Source organism: Chlorocebus sabaeus, chromosome 15, assembly GCF_047675955.1.
Source record: "Chlorocebus sabaeus isolate Y175 chromosome 15, mChlSab1.0.hap1, whole genome shotgun sequence".
In the NCBI taxonomy this organism is placed as follows: domain Eukaryota; kingdom Metazoa; phylum Chordata; class Mammalia; order Primates; family Cercopithecidae; genus Chlorocebus; species Chlorocebus sabaeus.
Genome location: NC_132918.1, coordinates 4,339,965 through 4,355,214, shown reverse-complemented (window position 1 = coordinate 4,355,214; position 15,250 = coordinate 4,339,965). Strand labels below are relative to the sequence as shown.

General features: G+C 40.7%; 1 protein-coding gene across 1 annotated transcript in view; it reads right to left on the bottom strand.

Moving 5' to 3' along the window:
- The window catches only part of EHHADH (enoyl-CoA hydratase and 3-hydroxyacyl CoA dehydrogenase), a 63,695-nt gene that overhangs the window by 8,576 nt on the left and 39,869 nt on the right, over nucleotides 1-15,250 (bottom strand). The window contains exon 6 of the mRNA XM_007971862.3: nucleotides 5,268-5,609. Within this exon, the coding sequence (XP_007970053.1) occupies nucleotides 5,268-5,609 (342 nt within the window). The remainder of the gene's footprint in view (nucleotides 1-5,267; nucleotides 5,610-15,250) is intronic.

The following is a 15,250-nucleotide window of genomic DNA, read 5'->3' as shown; positions in this document are numbered from 1 at the left end:
AAATAGTTTAAGCAAAGGCAAGAAAAAAATGGAAAATGAAGAAAAATTATTTGATGAAAAATATGTTATTGTTTGTTTCCAACACTAATTCATTTTCCTCCTGGCACACAGAAGACTGTACTTTCTAGATTCCTGGCATCCTGTTAGGGCCTATGAGTAACTGTGATCAATGAAATATTATGGCGGTGATTGGGGGCAATGTGGGTTCTCAGATTGGCTCCTAAAATCTCCCACAAGATCCTCCATAGATACGTGGATGTAGAGAATGCAGAGAACGACTCTAAGGCCTTGAAGAAGGCCTAAAGTAGGTGATGGGGTAAACTCTGGCCTGTAGGTCAAACCCTGCCCACTGCTGATTTTTGCACTGCCTGCAGACAAAAACATGTTTTTACATTTTTAAATAAAAAACTTAAAAAGCACCGTTTTGTGACACAAGAAAAATTTTTTCACATTCAAAATTCAGAGTCCATAAATAAAATTTTGTTGGAATACAAGGCTAATTTGTTTCCATATTGTTTATGGCTGGGTTTTTGTTTTGTTTTGTATTTTGTTTGTTTTTAGAGATAGGGTCTTGCTCTGTTGCCCAGGATGGAGTACAGTGGTGGCATCATGGCTTACTGCAGCCTCTATGTCCTGGGTTCAAGTGATCTTCCTGCCTCGACCTCCCTAGTGGCTGCAACTGAGGCCTGTGCCACCATGCCCGGCTCTATGGCTGTTTTTGTGCACAATGGTAGACTTGGGTAGTTGCAACAGAGACTGTATGGCCCACAAAGCTTAAAATATTTACCATCTGGAACTTTACAGAAAAACTTTGCTGACCCTTATCATGAAGAATGGCAGAGCCACTAGTGGGAAAAAACCCTGGTCCTAGAATGATCTTATGGAATAAACATTAAATAAATACTTATTGTGTTAAGCTACTGAGATTGCTGGGTTACCTGTTACAGCAGCAGATGATCTGTTGCCTAACCAGTCCACTGTGGATAAAAAAGCTTTGTGAAAGCCACTTATATATTACTCCTCTATACTTTGTATTTACTAGCATGGAGGATTGGTTTTGAAGATAGGATGTATCAGTCATCAGAAATCACTGATTTAGTCTATCCAGAACATATTTATTTAATTTTCCAAGTGTATTAAATTACTCAATACTATATAATAAATATATTAAATTATTAAGGACACAGTTTTCCAAATTTATTAACCCCCTGCACTTCTCCCAAGAACAAGCAGGCTGAATAACTCTCACTTATATAGCAACTTGTATCCTAAACTTTAACTTTGATAAACCTTTTCTACATTAAAAGGTAGAATGTGGGGTTCAAAACTCTGCTAGTTTTGAACCTAGCTCCTAGCTATTAGTTTCAAGCTTCATATAGTTCTCTAATTTTGCCTCACAGATGCATATAGACAGGGACAAGGAGTCCTGCTCCCCTGCCAAATTACTGCATTTGACTGCCATGGAAGTGAATTTGATCAGGAACCTCACCTACTCAGAGAAGTAAATACCAAATAAGGATGTTTTAAATGCTAGTTTTGCAGTTTCTTATCAACTACATTCCCCCGTCCTGACAGGCCTGGGAGCCCATGTGTGGTGTGAGAATGTGAACTTGCAGGGTTACCAATTGGAACTGCATCTCCTGCGGGGCTGAGAAGCCTGGGCCTGGGCTCATGGAAACAACAAACAACTGGGATCATCAGGGTGAGGATTTTGTGGGGAGCACAATGGAAGGGCAATGAATCACAGAGTTTGGAGACTTTGGCCTGAGAGTGGCTGAAATGATAACTCCTAAAATTAAAGCTGAATAAGAAGAAAATAAAGATAAGGGGAGCTGATCAAGTAATGGATGTAGTTGAAATAACCCATTAAGAAAGATATAAGGAAAGATATGAGGTATTGGTGAAGAGTGGGGTTTCAGATTTTAGAAGTGGAGAAATATTCAGGGTAATGACAAGACCTGTAGAGAAGCAATGAGTGTGGAATGTGGAAGTGAGGTGAGGCGAATGTCCCTGAGTCTGAGGAGGCAAAAAACTCAGATGCTACAAGCAGGGAATGATTGTCCATAGAGACAATGAGGACAACCAGGATGGCAGCAGGGTTTGGGCCAAAGTGGGTACCTGTGAGCCAGGAACTAAAGTTTTCAGCAAATGGAGGGGGAGCCATGACAGTAATGAAAAGGGATAGAATGACAAGACCACAGGGCAGGACCACAAAGGACAGTGTCCCATAAAGTGCAATGGCCTGAGAAGTGACCCAGAGGCCCATGGAGTGTGGGAGAAGTGGCAGCATTCTCTGGAGAGGGCAGCAGAGGCAGGGCCTCAGGGTAAGCCGGGTTTCAGTCAGGAGGCAGAGAAGGGTCATGGAGTCTTTCAGAGGACATGAGGGAGCAGTAGAAAGCTGCACCACGAAGATGAAATGCAGGGTAGTGTGGCAATACACACGAAGAAGGCAGAAATGTCCAGATCCTCTTACTTTATTTCTATCTGTGTGTCTTTTATATATTTAGTACACCCTTTCCAATATTTTTCAAAATAATGTGGATATCGTTTTAAAAAAATACTTCAAACTTTTAAACATTATATGCCAGAAACAAACCTGAAGGCTTTTAAAGAAAGGCTCACAACAAAATTGGGAAATTCTCTCAAACAATGGTTGACAAACACAATACTGATGCACTTACCAGCTTGCTATTATTTGCATTAATTATTCTTGGCTTGAAGGAATTGAAGGGAGAAGAAAGAGGTAAGTGCACAACAACTAGAAATAAATATTGGCATTGCTGAAATATTTAACAGTACAAAAAGAGGAACAATCATAGTTCTTTGTCACTATACTTATCCATCTTCTTAAAAAATCACAAGTGAGGCCAGACACAAAGGCTCATGCCTGTAATTCCAGCACTTTAGAAGGCCAAGGTGAGCGGATCACCTGAGGTCGGGGGTTCAAGACCAGCCTGGACAACATGGTGAAACCCTGTCTCTACTAAAAATACAAAAATCAGCCAGGCTTGGTGGCGCGGCACTTGTAATCCCAGCTACCCGGGAGGCTGAAGCACGAGAATTGCTGGCACCCGGGAGGTGGAGGTTGCAGTGAGCTGAGATTGCGCCACTGCACTCCAGCCTGGGTGACAGAACGAAACTCCATTTCAAAAAAAAAAAATCACAAGTGAACCAAGGATAGACCTCAACAGAGTCAGAGCTGAAAAGAACACAACGTATTTATATTAAAGACAGATTCTTTGATACCAAAGCTGAATTGAGACAACAAACAGACTGAGAAAATGTGGAGTGAGATCTTTGCCTCCAAGTTGGGTTGGTGCTAGAGCAGGGGTCCCCAACCTCTGGCTGTGGACCAGTACCAGTCTGTGATCTGTCAGCAGAGCAGGAGGTAAGCAGCAGGCCAGGGAGCATTTTAGCCTTGACCTCCGCTTCCTGTCAGATCAGTGGTGGTATTAGATTCTCACAGGAGTGCGACCCCTATTGTGAACTGCGCATGCGAGGGATCTGGGTTGCACATGGGAGGGATCTGGGTTGCGCACGCAAGGGATCTAAGTTGTGCATGCGAGGGATCCAGGCTGCGGCTCCTTCTGAGAATTTAATGCCTGATGATCTGAGGTGGAACAGTTTCATCCCAAAACCATCACCCCCGAGTCCGTGGAAAAATTGTATTCCGTGAAACTGGTCCCTGGTGCCAAAAAGGTTGGAGACCACTGTGCTAAAGAGCTGGGCAAGGGTTAAGAAAGTTGATGCTTTTACACTAAAAGGCAAATATCATATGTTCTCACTCATATGTGGGAGCTTAAAATGTAGATCTCATAATGATACAGAGTAGATTGCTGGTTGCCAAAAGCCAGGAAGGGGAGGTGGGGAAGGGAGATGAAGGGGGAAAAAAGGATATAAATGTATTTATTACCACTGAACTGTATACTTACAAATCATAAAGATGGTTTAAAAAAAAAAGAAAAAAGAAAGAAAAATCAGAAAAAGGGCTATAGATTAAATAATAGTTTTTTATATTAATTGCCATGTTTTTTAAGATAAATTATACTGTGGTCATGTAAGAGAATATTTAGTTTTAGGAAATACACATAAGTCTGTAACTTATTCTTAGAGTTCAGAAAAGAGAGAGGGAAATAAAACAAATATAGTAAAATGTTAACATTTGGAGGATCTGGATAAAAAGTATATGATAATTTTTTGTACTATTATAACTTTCTTGCATGTCTTTAATTATGATTAAAAAAACTTAAATGTAAGAAAAAAAGGAAAGGAAGAAAGTTGATGCCTTTAGTAAACTATGGACCCTCTCCCCAGAAGATTGTACCTGAGCTGGTGCAAAGAATGTTTCACTTGCCATCTCAAGGGATTTAAAAATCTACCAAAGACCATTCTTGAGCCGAGACTAAGAGCAAGTGAAGCTTAGGAAGGTGGCCCAGAGAAGCCAATCAGGCAGCTAGCTTCTGAGGAAAGAAGATATTTTGTTTGGGAAAATTCCAGAGGGAAAAAAGTAGGGAAGCCATGGTTTCAGGGTTTAGATGGATTTGAGGATAGTGGTTTTGAACAGGAGAAGTGAATGGCTCAGGGGCCGGAAAGACAGAGACTTCATGACAAATACCTAGCTATGAGAGCGACAGGCCACACCTTGAAATGTGGTACAAATCATCATCAGGAAATCCAGGAATGAGAGATTCATACAGGGAAGAGGTAGCACAGAATAAAAAATGCCAGGCCAGGAATGGTGGCTCACACCTGTAATCTCAGAACTTTGGGACACTGAGGCAGGTGGATCACTTAAGGCCAGGAGTTCGAGACCAGCCTGACCAACATGGCGAAGCCCTGTCTCTACTAAAAATACAAAAATTAGCTGGGCATGGTGGCAGTAGTCACAGCTACTCAGGAGGCTGAGGAAAGAGAATCACTTGAACCCGGGAGGTGGAGGTTGCAGTGAGCCGAGATCACGCCACTGCACTCCTGCCTGGGTGATAGAGCAAGACTGTCTCAACGAAAAAAAGAATGAAACATTCCTAGTCTGAGTCAGACCTAGGGTCCGACTTTCAACCTACTCGTGTTTAGCTCACTGTTGAGAAGGCTGGCGTCTCTAGGCCTCTTAGGTTAAAGAAGAGAGCTCATGGGGCGGTGTGAGAATTAGCTTAGCTAACACAAGTAATGTGTCTTACATGAAACCTAGCATCTGGTGGCCCTCAGCAAATGGCAGCACATTACATGAGCGGATTTGGAGGAGTCCATTCATTACCCCATGCTCTTACCAACAACACCAACTGAGGAGACGGGCTGTGCTGATGCTGTTTTCCACGATGCTCCAGAGGGAGTTGACCACTTATTTGCTTTCCTTTCAGCAAAGAAAGCATATTGCAGGGCTCTAGCCTGCCCTGATTGAAAAAGATATAGAAACAGCTCCTCCTCCTTCTTGATGCCCACTTCATAGGGATACTGCACAGCAGCCTGGACTGCACGGACACAAGCCTCCTGAGCAAGACACCCAGGGTGCTGCTTCTGCATCTTCAAGAGGGCCTCACTAAAAATGGTGTCCATGTTGGGCAAGCTCTGAATTGGCTTGTTGCAGAGTCTACGGGATTCTAGCGGTTGATCTGAAAGGAATAAGAATGATCAGAGCTTTGGAAATGGTACTTGTACAAAGGAAATATGAAAATATAATAATAACATTAACCTGTTCAAATTCAAAGCATAAACTAAAGGCTATTCATTAAGATATTTCATGTACACTAAACCTATGTACACTAACATCTCTGATATTTTTACGACATAGTCTTATAAGATAGAATTTAGTAGATTCAAAGCAATTTTAGATTACCTAGTTTAGGCATAAAAGTTGTATTTTCTTTTTAATCTAAGACCAAGACCATTTTATAATAGATTAAGTATTAATTTAATTAATCAATCAATTTAATCAATAGATTAAATATTAATTATAATAGATTAAATATTAATCTGTCCAAGGAAAACAGTTCTAATATTTTATTTATTAATTTTAAAAAATAATTTCAGCTTTTATTTTAGATTGAGGGCATACATATGTAGGTTTTTTACATGGGTATATCACACAATGCTGAGGCTTGGGATATGAATAATCTCGTCACCCCAGTAGTGAGCATACTACCCAAAAGTTGGTTTTTCAACCTTTGCTGCCCTCCCTCCCTTCCCCGTAGTAGAGTCCCTAGTGTCTATTGTTGAGTGAATATTTTAGATTCAAAATAACCTTGACTCCATTCCTAATAGTAACAAAAACCAGAAAAGGAGACAGTGTGATATTGATGCAAGGATAGGCATACATATCAATGGAGGAGAATTGAGAGTTCACAAATGAATTCTTACAATTATAGCCAATGATTTTCAATACAGGTGCCCAAACAATTCAAGGGAAGAAAGGAGAGTCTCTCTCTTTTTTTTTTTATTCACATTCAGAATGTTTATCTTAAAACAAAGAATCAGAGGAACATTAATAACAGAAAATCTATATGGAAATATTCACAATCTGCTCATTGAGAAATGGGAAAACAACTTCCCTGCCTTACTGCCAACCTGCTGTTTGAGGAGCCAGAAGTTGACGTGAAGTTGGAAGGTCACCTTTTCCAGCTAAACCCCACTGAATAGCTGTGTGCATTTTTATTCAAAGGCTCCACGACCAGAGGGAGCAGAACTGAGAACCAAAATACTGTTATTGGCAAGGGTTTGGCTCAAGGGTCTGAGATGTGTAAGTACCAAGAAGGGATAGGGAGATTGAGCAACATATGAAAAGGGGGGCTGTAGGAACAAGCACAGAGAAAGTAAGTCAACAATAAACTACTTCCACCCAGAGCAAAGTGACTGTGCATATACATCCACACTCTCAAGTGTGGGCTACACTGCACGCTGACTCATACTATCTCAAACGTGGTTTATTGGAAAGATCCTAGTCCCCTAAGGGCACTCAGCATAGGAGCACAGTGACATGGTAACAGACATACATAAGCATACTGTTACCCTAAAGCAACAACACACTTTAGATCATAATCGTTCAGAAAAAAATCCTAGAAAGGAGCGTCTTTCAACAAATGGTGGTGGGATAATTGGATATCCACACGCCAAGAACAATCAAACAAAAAAACAAAACTTAGGTCCTTACCTAGCACCATATATAAAAAGCAACTGAAAATGGATCACAAATCTAAATTGAAGAACTAATACTATAAAAATTCCTAGAAGAAAACACAAAAAATTTTTCAGGACCTTGGGGTTAGGCAAAGTAGTCTTAGATATAACACCAAAAGCATGACATATAAAAGAAACAAGAAATCAGACTTCGTAAAAATTGAAGACTTTTGTTCTTCAAAGGATATCAATCAGAAAATGAAATGACAGCTGGGTGCAGTGGCTCACGCCTGTAATCCTAGCACTTTGGGAGACCAAGGTGGGTGGATTGCCTGAGCTCAGGAGTTTGAGACTAGCCTGGGCAACACGGTGAAACACTCTCTCTACTAAAACACAAAAAATTAGCCAGACATGTTGATGTGCGCCTGTAATCCCAGCTACTCGGGAGCCTGAGGCAGGAGAATTGTTAGAATCTGGTGGGGCGGAGGCTGTAGTGAGCTAAGATCACACCATTGCACTCCAGCCTGGGTGACACAGTGAGACTCCGTCTCTAAAAAAAAAGAAGAAAAAAAAAGAAAGACATGATAAGCCATAAACTAGGAGAAAATATTTGTGTGGTAGTCAGAGTAACACCCCCACAAATGTTCATGTCTTAATTCCCAGAATCGGTGAATGTATTACCTCACATGGTAAAGGGATGTATCGGTGAGATTAAGATTAAAGACCTTGGCTGGGCGCAGTAGCCCACGCCTGTAATTCCAGTACTCTGGGAGGCCAAGAGCTCAGGAGGTCGAGACCAACCTGGGCAATGTGGTGAAACTCTGTCTCTACCAAAAATACAAAAAATTAGCTGGGCATGGTGGCACACCCCTGTGGTCCAGCTACTCTGGAGGCTGAAATGGGAGAATTGTTTGAGCCTGACAGGTGGCAGTGAGTGAGCCAAGGTTGCGTCACTGCACTGCAGTCTGGGTGACAGAGTGAGACCCCATCTCCAAAAAAAAAAAAAAAAAAAAAATCAGACCTTGAGATGGGGGATATTACCCTGTATTATCTGAGTGAGTGCCATCTAATCATATGAGTCATTAAAAGCAGAGAATCTTTCCTGACTGTGGTGAGGGGGATTCAACAAGGAAGAAGGGTTAGAGAAATGCAACATGCAAAGGACTTGACCTGTTAGCACTGATGTAGCTTTGAATATGAGGAAAGGAGAGCAAGAACTAAAGAATGCAGTATTCTCTAGAAGCTGGGATTGACCTTTGGTTTACAAGATCGCAAGTTTGCAAGCAAGAACATGGGGACACTGATCCTACAATGCAAAGTGCTGAGTTCTGCCGACAACCCAAATGAGCAGGAAACAGTTTCTCCCCTAGAGCCTCCAGAAAAGAGTGCACCAGCAGACACCTGGATTTTAGCCCAGGGAGACCTCTAGAATACTTCTAGGCTACCAAACTGGAAGAAAATAATTTCAGATGATTTAAACTGCTAAGCTTGTGGTAATTTGTTATCACTGCGATAGAAAATACAATTTGGCACATCGAATATCAAATAAAGAACTTGTTTCCAGAATATGTAACGAACTCTTATGACTCAATAATTAGGTAAACAATGTAATTTCTTAAATGGGCAAAAACTTGAGCAGATATTTCATCAAGGAGCATATGTGAATGGTTAATATGCACACGAAAAGATGCTCGACGTCATTAGTCATTAAGGAAATGCAAATTAAAACCACAACAAATGTGGTAGACAGCCTCTAAGTAATGGGCTGTCATTTCTAGACTAGGTTACAAAAAGACTCTGGCTTCAGTCTTGCTCATACCTTCTTGCCCTCTCAAATTGGTCACTCTGATGGAAGCCAGCTGCCCTGTTGTGAGCCACCCTATGGCGAAGCCCACATGGCAAAGAACTGAGGGAGGCTTTTAGCCCACAGTCAGTGAGGAACTGAGGCCCTCCGTACAACAGCCCATACGGAACTGGATCCTACCGCTTGAGTGAGTTTGAAAGCAGATTCTCCCCGACTCTCAATCAGCCCGAGATGACGACAGCCACAGCCAACACCTTGATTGTAGCTTCGTTTGAAATCTGAAAGCCAGAAGACCTAGGACACTTGGATTCTGGACCCAGAGAAATTGTGGAATAAATGTTTGATTTTAAGCCACTAAGTTTTGAGGTCATTTGTTATGCAGTTAGACTTACTAGAATGACTATAATAAAAAGACATCACTACTGAATGTTGGTGATGATGTAGAGAAACTGGAAGCCTCATACATTGCTTCTGAGAGTATAAAACAGCACATCGCTTTGGAAAACAGTTCAGTTGTTTCTTAAAAAGATAAACATAAACTTATTGTTCAACCCAGCAATTTCACTCCCAGGAATCTACACAAGAGAAATGAAAGCATTTGCCATAAAGAAAACCTGTCTACAAATATTCATGGCAGCATTATTTATAACAGCAAAATCTGGAAACAATTCAAACATCCATCAACTATTGAATGAATAAAGAAAATGGGATAGAGCCATCCAATAGAATATTATTCAGCAATAAAAAGGATCAAACTGTTGACACATGCTACAGTACAGATACAGATGAGCCTCAGAAACATTATGCTAACCAAAAGAAGCCAGACGCAAAACATTACACATGGTATGATGCCATTTAGATCCAGTGTCCAAAAAATGCAAATCTATAGAGACAGAAAGATCAGTGGTTGCCTAGGGCTGGGAATGTGAGTAGAAGTTAGTGGTAATGGGCATGAAGAAACTTTTTGTGGGAGTGGACAAGTCTTAAAATTGATTTATGGGGATAGCCGCACAATCTATGAGGCAAATCATGCCTCATTAAAGCTGTTAAAGTATATCTAAAAATGAATTTATCAAGAAAGGTATAAGACCTTTCAGAAGATAACGATACCATTTTATTGAAGAACATAAAATAAGACCTTAATAAAAACAGAAAAGCCCCATGCTCCTGGATATAAATATTTAAGAGCATAAAAATATAAATATTTTCCATATGTATTACATATGAAATTTTAATAAGAATCCTTATGGTACTGTTAAAAAAAATAACTTTACGGAATGATTCCAAAGTTTTCATAAAATAAATTCATAACAACTTACAGTTACCAAAACTTCAGCTATACCAGAAGTTGTTTTCTATAATGTACTGGCATCTCTTAAAAAATAAAACCATTTTATCAAAAATGTACATGTTAGTTATTTAGACAGAAAGCCTATCAGGGCTTATACCAGAGCAATTTCACCATAAAAAGACATATGAACATGAGCCCATCTGGCATTGAGCCCATCTGGCATTGGGTGTGTTAGGCGTGTTCAAGGGAACATAAGGTTTGGATGTAATAATGTGCACATGGTAATACAGATATATTGTATAATCTCAACCTCCTTTTTTAGTCAAAGAGACAGGAATATTTTCTTAATGCTTGATTAGTAAGTAGTATTAGAAAGAATGAGTTTCTAAATTAATGATTTCTCATATGGTGTTAAAGAATAGGATTCAGGAATGGAAAGAAGACAGTGGTTAAAGGCATGTGGTCCCTCTCATCCTACTACTTTGAAAAAACATGAACTGTATCCAATAGGCCCACCAATTACTTGTTCGATTACCCAAAGAGTTGCCCAATCCTCAATTTATGGGAAAGCAAACTCAGCAGGGAAGAATGGGGAACTCCCCCAGGGTCTACAGATGATTTAATTTGCCAGTGACCTAAAAGGAAGGCAAGAACGGACGATGGGGAGAGGAAGGAGAGAACAAGAGCATGGAGGTGCAAGTGGAAGGCAGCCTGGGTGGCTGGTGCAATCTATGCCATGTAACAGGGCATAGACAGCGTTGGGATATCTTAGAACTGGATCTCTGTCTTGTGATACTACCTCTGTTCCCAGCATTCCTGGGGGTGCTTCTCAACATCATAGCACACATCAGATTTATTTGAAGAGTTTAAGAAGTTCAGATGCCCACATCATACCTCAAAATTAACTGTTGAATTTTTTAAGCGTAGTCATGCCCAGGCCTCACCATCGATTCAGTTAAGAATCTTTGCCAGGCGCGGTGGCTCACGCCTGTAATCCCAGCACTTTGGGAGGCCGAGGCGGGTGGATCACAAGGTCAGGAGTTCAAGACCAGCTCAACCAAGATAGTGAAACCCCGTCTCTATTAAAAATACAAAAATTAGCCAGGCGCAGTGGCAGGTGCCTGTAGTCTCAGCTACTCGGCAGGAGAATCGCTTGAATCTAGGCGGCAGAGGTTGCAGTGAGCCAAGATCATGCCGCTGCACTCCAGCCTGGGTGGCACAGTGAGACTCTGTCTCAAAAAAAAAAAAAAAAGAGAGAGAGAAAAGAAAAGAAAAGAATATTTAAAGATGGGGCATAGTAAGACTATTCTTGAAAAGTCCAGAAGTTGATTTTAAGGTATAGTCTCTGGGAGCTCCAAGAGCAGAGAGTGTTTTCCACCACTGAATCAGGGACAGCTGCAGTTCCTGGCAATTTCGTTTTAGGCCAGAGATTGAGAAGAAAAGAAGGGGGAAAAAAGAGAGGAGAGAACAACACTGAAATGAAAAGAAAGCCTGCTTAATGGTGTGCAGTAATTATTTCTGATCAGCATAATCCTATTATCCCGGGGACACTGAAAACCTTGCAGACTGCATATGGGCATTTTGGGAGCTATCCAAGGCACTTGTCTAGACCAGCCCTAGGGCCAAACTAAGCATATCCACTGGAAAATTTTGGATCCGGGCATAATTATAGATGGGTTTTCCCTGCTCAATTTCCTATCTCTTTCTTGCTACAGCTATAACTAAGGAGGCTGTTATCTTACAACTTCGGTTATAAGATATTCAGAATTTCCCCTTTGGGTCTGTAAGTACAGCTGTTTTCAAAGTGCATTTCTTGTATACTTGGTAGTTTTCAAGTCACTCAGCAGTACCTACACAATAAGAGAGGGAAGTGTCAGCATGTTAGCATCAGCCTTAGCTGCCCAGGGAAATGGGGAGGAAAGGAACTAATCAGTGATTCAAATACACTATTAATTGAATTCTTTCCTTGACCCACTCACATTTTGTCTTAGTTCTATGAGGTATTCTACGACATTTTTGATAAAAAAGATAAGTGAGTCATGTTTCTGAAGGAAGAAAAGGAGGTGATTATTTTCCCTTCTTCTGCTGTAATGGCAAGAAAAGATTTTTTCTGCCTAGGCTAAAGAGAGACTCAACAAGGGGTTCACGGAAATCGTGAACACAGACATAAAGGAATCTGTCTCTCTCTCTCTCTCTAACCCTGATAAACAGAAAGCTGTGTCCATCATAAAAGCTTTGCAAAGGACAGACAGAATAACTGTACCCTAACAGGCTTCAAGAAGGTGACCCACAGAACTTGTCTAGCAAGTAAAAAGGAAGCTCAATTTAGACATGTGCGTAGGCCTCCTATGTAAGACAGGTCACTCTGCTCTTTTGAAACATGTTCATATAAATGTTCACAGAGAGCAAAAATAAATTACAAAGTGAAGAAGATAAAATGAAGAGAAAGACAAATAAAACCACTAAGGTTTTTTAAAAGCCACAACTCCAAAAGGACAAATAGATCAAGGTCTTTAGGCAGAATTAGAATTGTTAAAAGTGGCTAACACAGCCCAGCACAGCCACAGGAACAGGACCAGGGTTCATTACAGAGACAAAAACGGAGCATTAGGTTCCAGAGCTGAGACTCTCAGTTAGATAATTCCCTGTGCCCATTCCAGCTGGGGAAGGTTGAGAAAGAGAGAGCCTGTAGTCTCTTGGTTTTTGAATAACAGCACACACATTCAGTGTCATGCCAGAAACATGCACATGAGAACAGGAGTTCTGAGTTCAGAAACAGGCAGGCTGCTAGCCACAGGCGTGTGCAAATATATAGCATTTTACAGGATCCTCCCCTCCCTGGTTTAGTCAAAGCAATCTGGTTTGGCCAAGTAATTCTGCATTGCACTACTGAATGCATTGCACTGCAGTAGTCTGGGAGGCTTCATAGAATACGAACATTAAAATGCATAAAGCCAATGAACTTCCACACTCAACTCACCAGGATACTGTGTTAAGTTTGTAGAGGAATGTGCAGCTAAGTCCCAAATTGCGTTTTAGGTATGTTAACCTTGTACACTCCCTTCCCACTTACAATTGGTTCCAAAAGTGCTGATTGGGACACTGACCACTGAAAATTCCCTTTTCTCCCTCCTTTTGTATAAGAAGTAGAAACTAAATAAACGTTCTTCATCTTCTTCTTCTTCTTTTTTTTTTTTTAAAGCAAACATTTGAGCAGTGGGAGTGAGAATAGGTTGAATAATTGGAATATTGTTACAAATGGGAAAAGGGAACACAAAAATTTTACATGTATTTTTAAAACAGAGACAGACTTTGCATAACACAAAAGTCCCCACTTTAAAGTGTATAGTTCAGTGTTTTTCAGAATATTCACAAGGTTGTGCAACCATATGTGTATGTATTTTAACCATGCCTTTCATAACTGATTTACAAAAATATCTTTAAGACTATAGCAGCCAGGTGCGGTAGCTCACACCTGTAATCCCAGCACTTTAGGAGGCAGAGGCAGGTGGATCACTTGGGGTCAGGAGTTCGAGACCAGCCTGGCCAACATGGTGAAACCCTGTCTCTACTAAAAATACAAAAATTAGCTGGGCGTGCTGGCATGTGCCTGTAATCCTAGTTACTTGGGAGGCTGAGACAGGAGAACTGCTTGAACCCGGAAGGCGGAGGTTGCAGTAAGCCGAGATTGCACCATTGTACTCCAGCCTGGGCGAAGAAGCAAGACTCTGTCTCAAAAGAAAGACTATAGGTAGTGTTTGCATGTCAGGTGTAAAAAAATCAAAACTAGCAAAAATTATCTCCTTTCTTACCCTTGTTCTCTGTATATCAATGGTTCTCAAAGTGTGGTCCCCAGAACACAGCATCAACATCACCTAAGCATGTTTGTTAGAGATACAAATTCTTGGGACCCACCCCAGATTAAATGAATCAGAAAGTAATGAGTGGGGCCCTATCTATGTTTTAATAAGACCACCAAAAAGCAATTTTGATGCACAGTGAGGTTTGAGGACCATGGCTCTAGATCAAGACAATTGCTCTAGCTTTCCATAACTACAGATTTCTAATAAATGCATATATATTTAATGTAATTAACATATTGAATTTTAACATATTGAATTTTAACAGACTATAATTAACATATTGAATTTTTTTAACATATTGAATTAACTTGTGTCCTTCAAGTTAATCCATCAATTTTGTTCTGCTAAATGACCACACACTAACAACTATATTTAAAACAAAGAGGCTGGGTGTGGTGGCTTACAGCTGTAATCCCAGCACTTTGGGAGGCAGAGGCGGTGGATCACCTGAGGTCAGGAGTTTGAGACCAGCCTGGCCAACGTGGTGAAACCCCGACTCTACTAAAATTATAAAAATTAGCTGGGTGTGGTGGCACATGCCTGTAATCCCAGCTACTCCAGAGGTCGAGGCAGGAGAATCGCTTGAACCCGAGAGGCGGAGGTTGCAGTGAGCCGAGGTCATGTCATTGCACTCCAGCCTGAGCAACAAGAGTGAAACCCCGTCTCCAAAAAAAAAAAAAAGGAAAAAGAAAAATAAAGAGAAAAAAGAGGAAAGTGGGGAAGCACAAAAAGAAAAGATAGGCACAAGGCCTCAAATGAAAATGAAAGGCAAAATAAATAGGCCTCATTAAACTACAAAGTTGGTAAGAGAATAAATGGCAAATGTAGATAAGATTCTGAGTTAATCCTTGGTTGATCTGTCCTTTTCTCTACCTTGATCTCTAGCGTTTGTCTATTACAAAGCAGCACCAAGAAATCATAGGATTTCAAACAGTGGAACTCATTTAAAAAAGGAAAAACAGTAAGAGTCCTAGGGTTTCCGTAGGATTCTAATCACTAAACCCCAAAACAGACATTACACCCCAAAACCTTGCTTGAGTTGTGGCAAGGACAAATAACTAGGCACCCAACCACTGTAGCCTGTGAGGTCTCAGAACATGATTTGAAACCAACTAATTTTGTTGAACCCTTTCTTTTACCAATACATAAAATAAAGCCCCAAAGGTGATTTGTTAAGGTCCA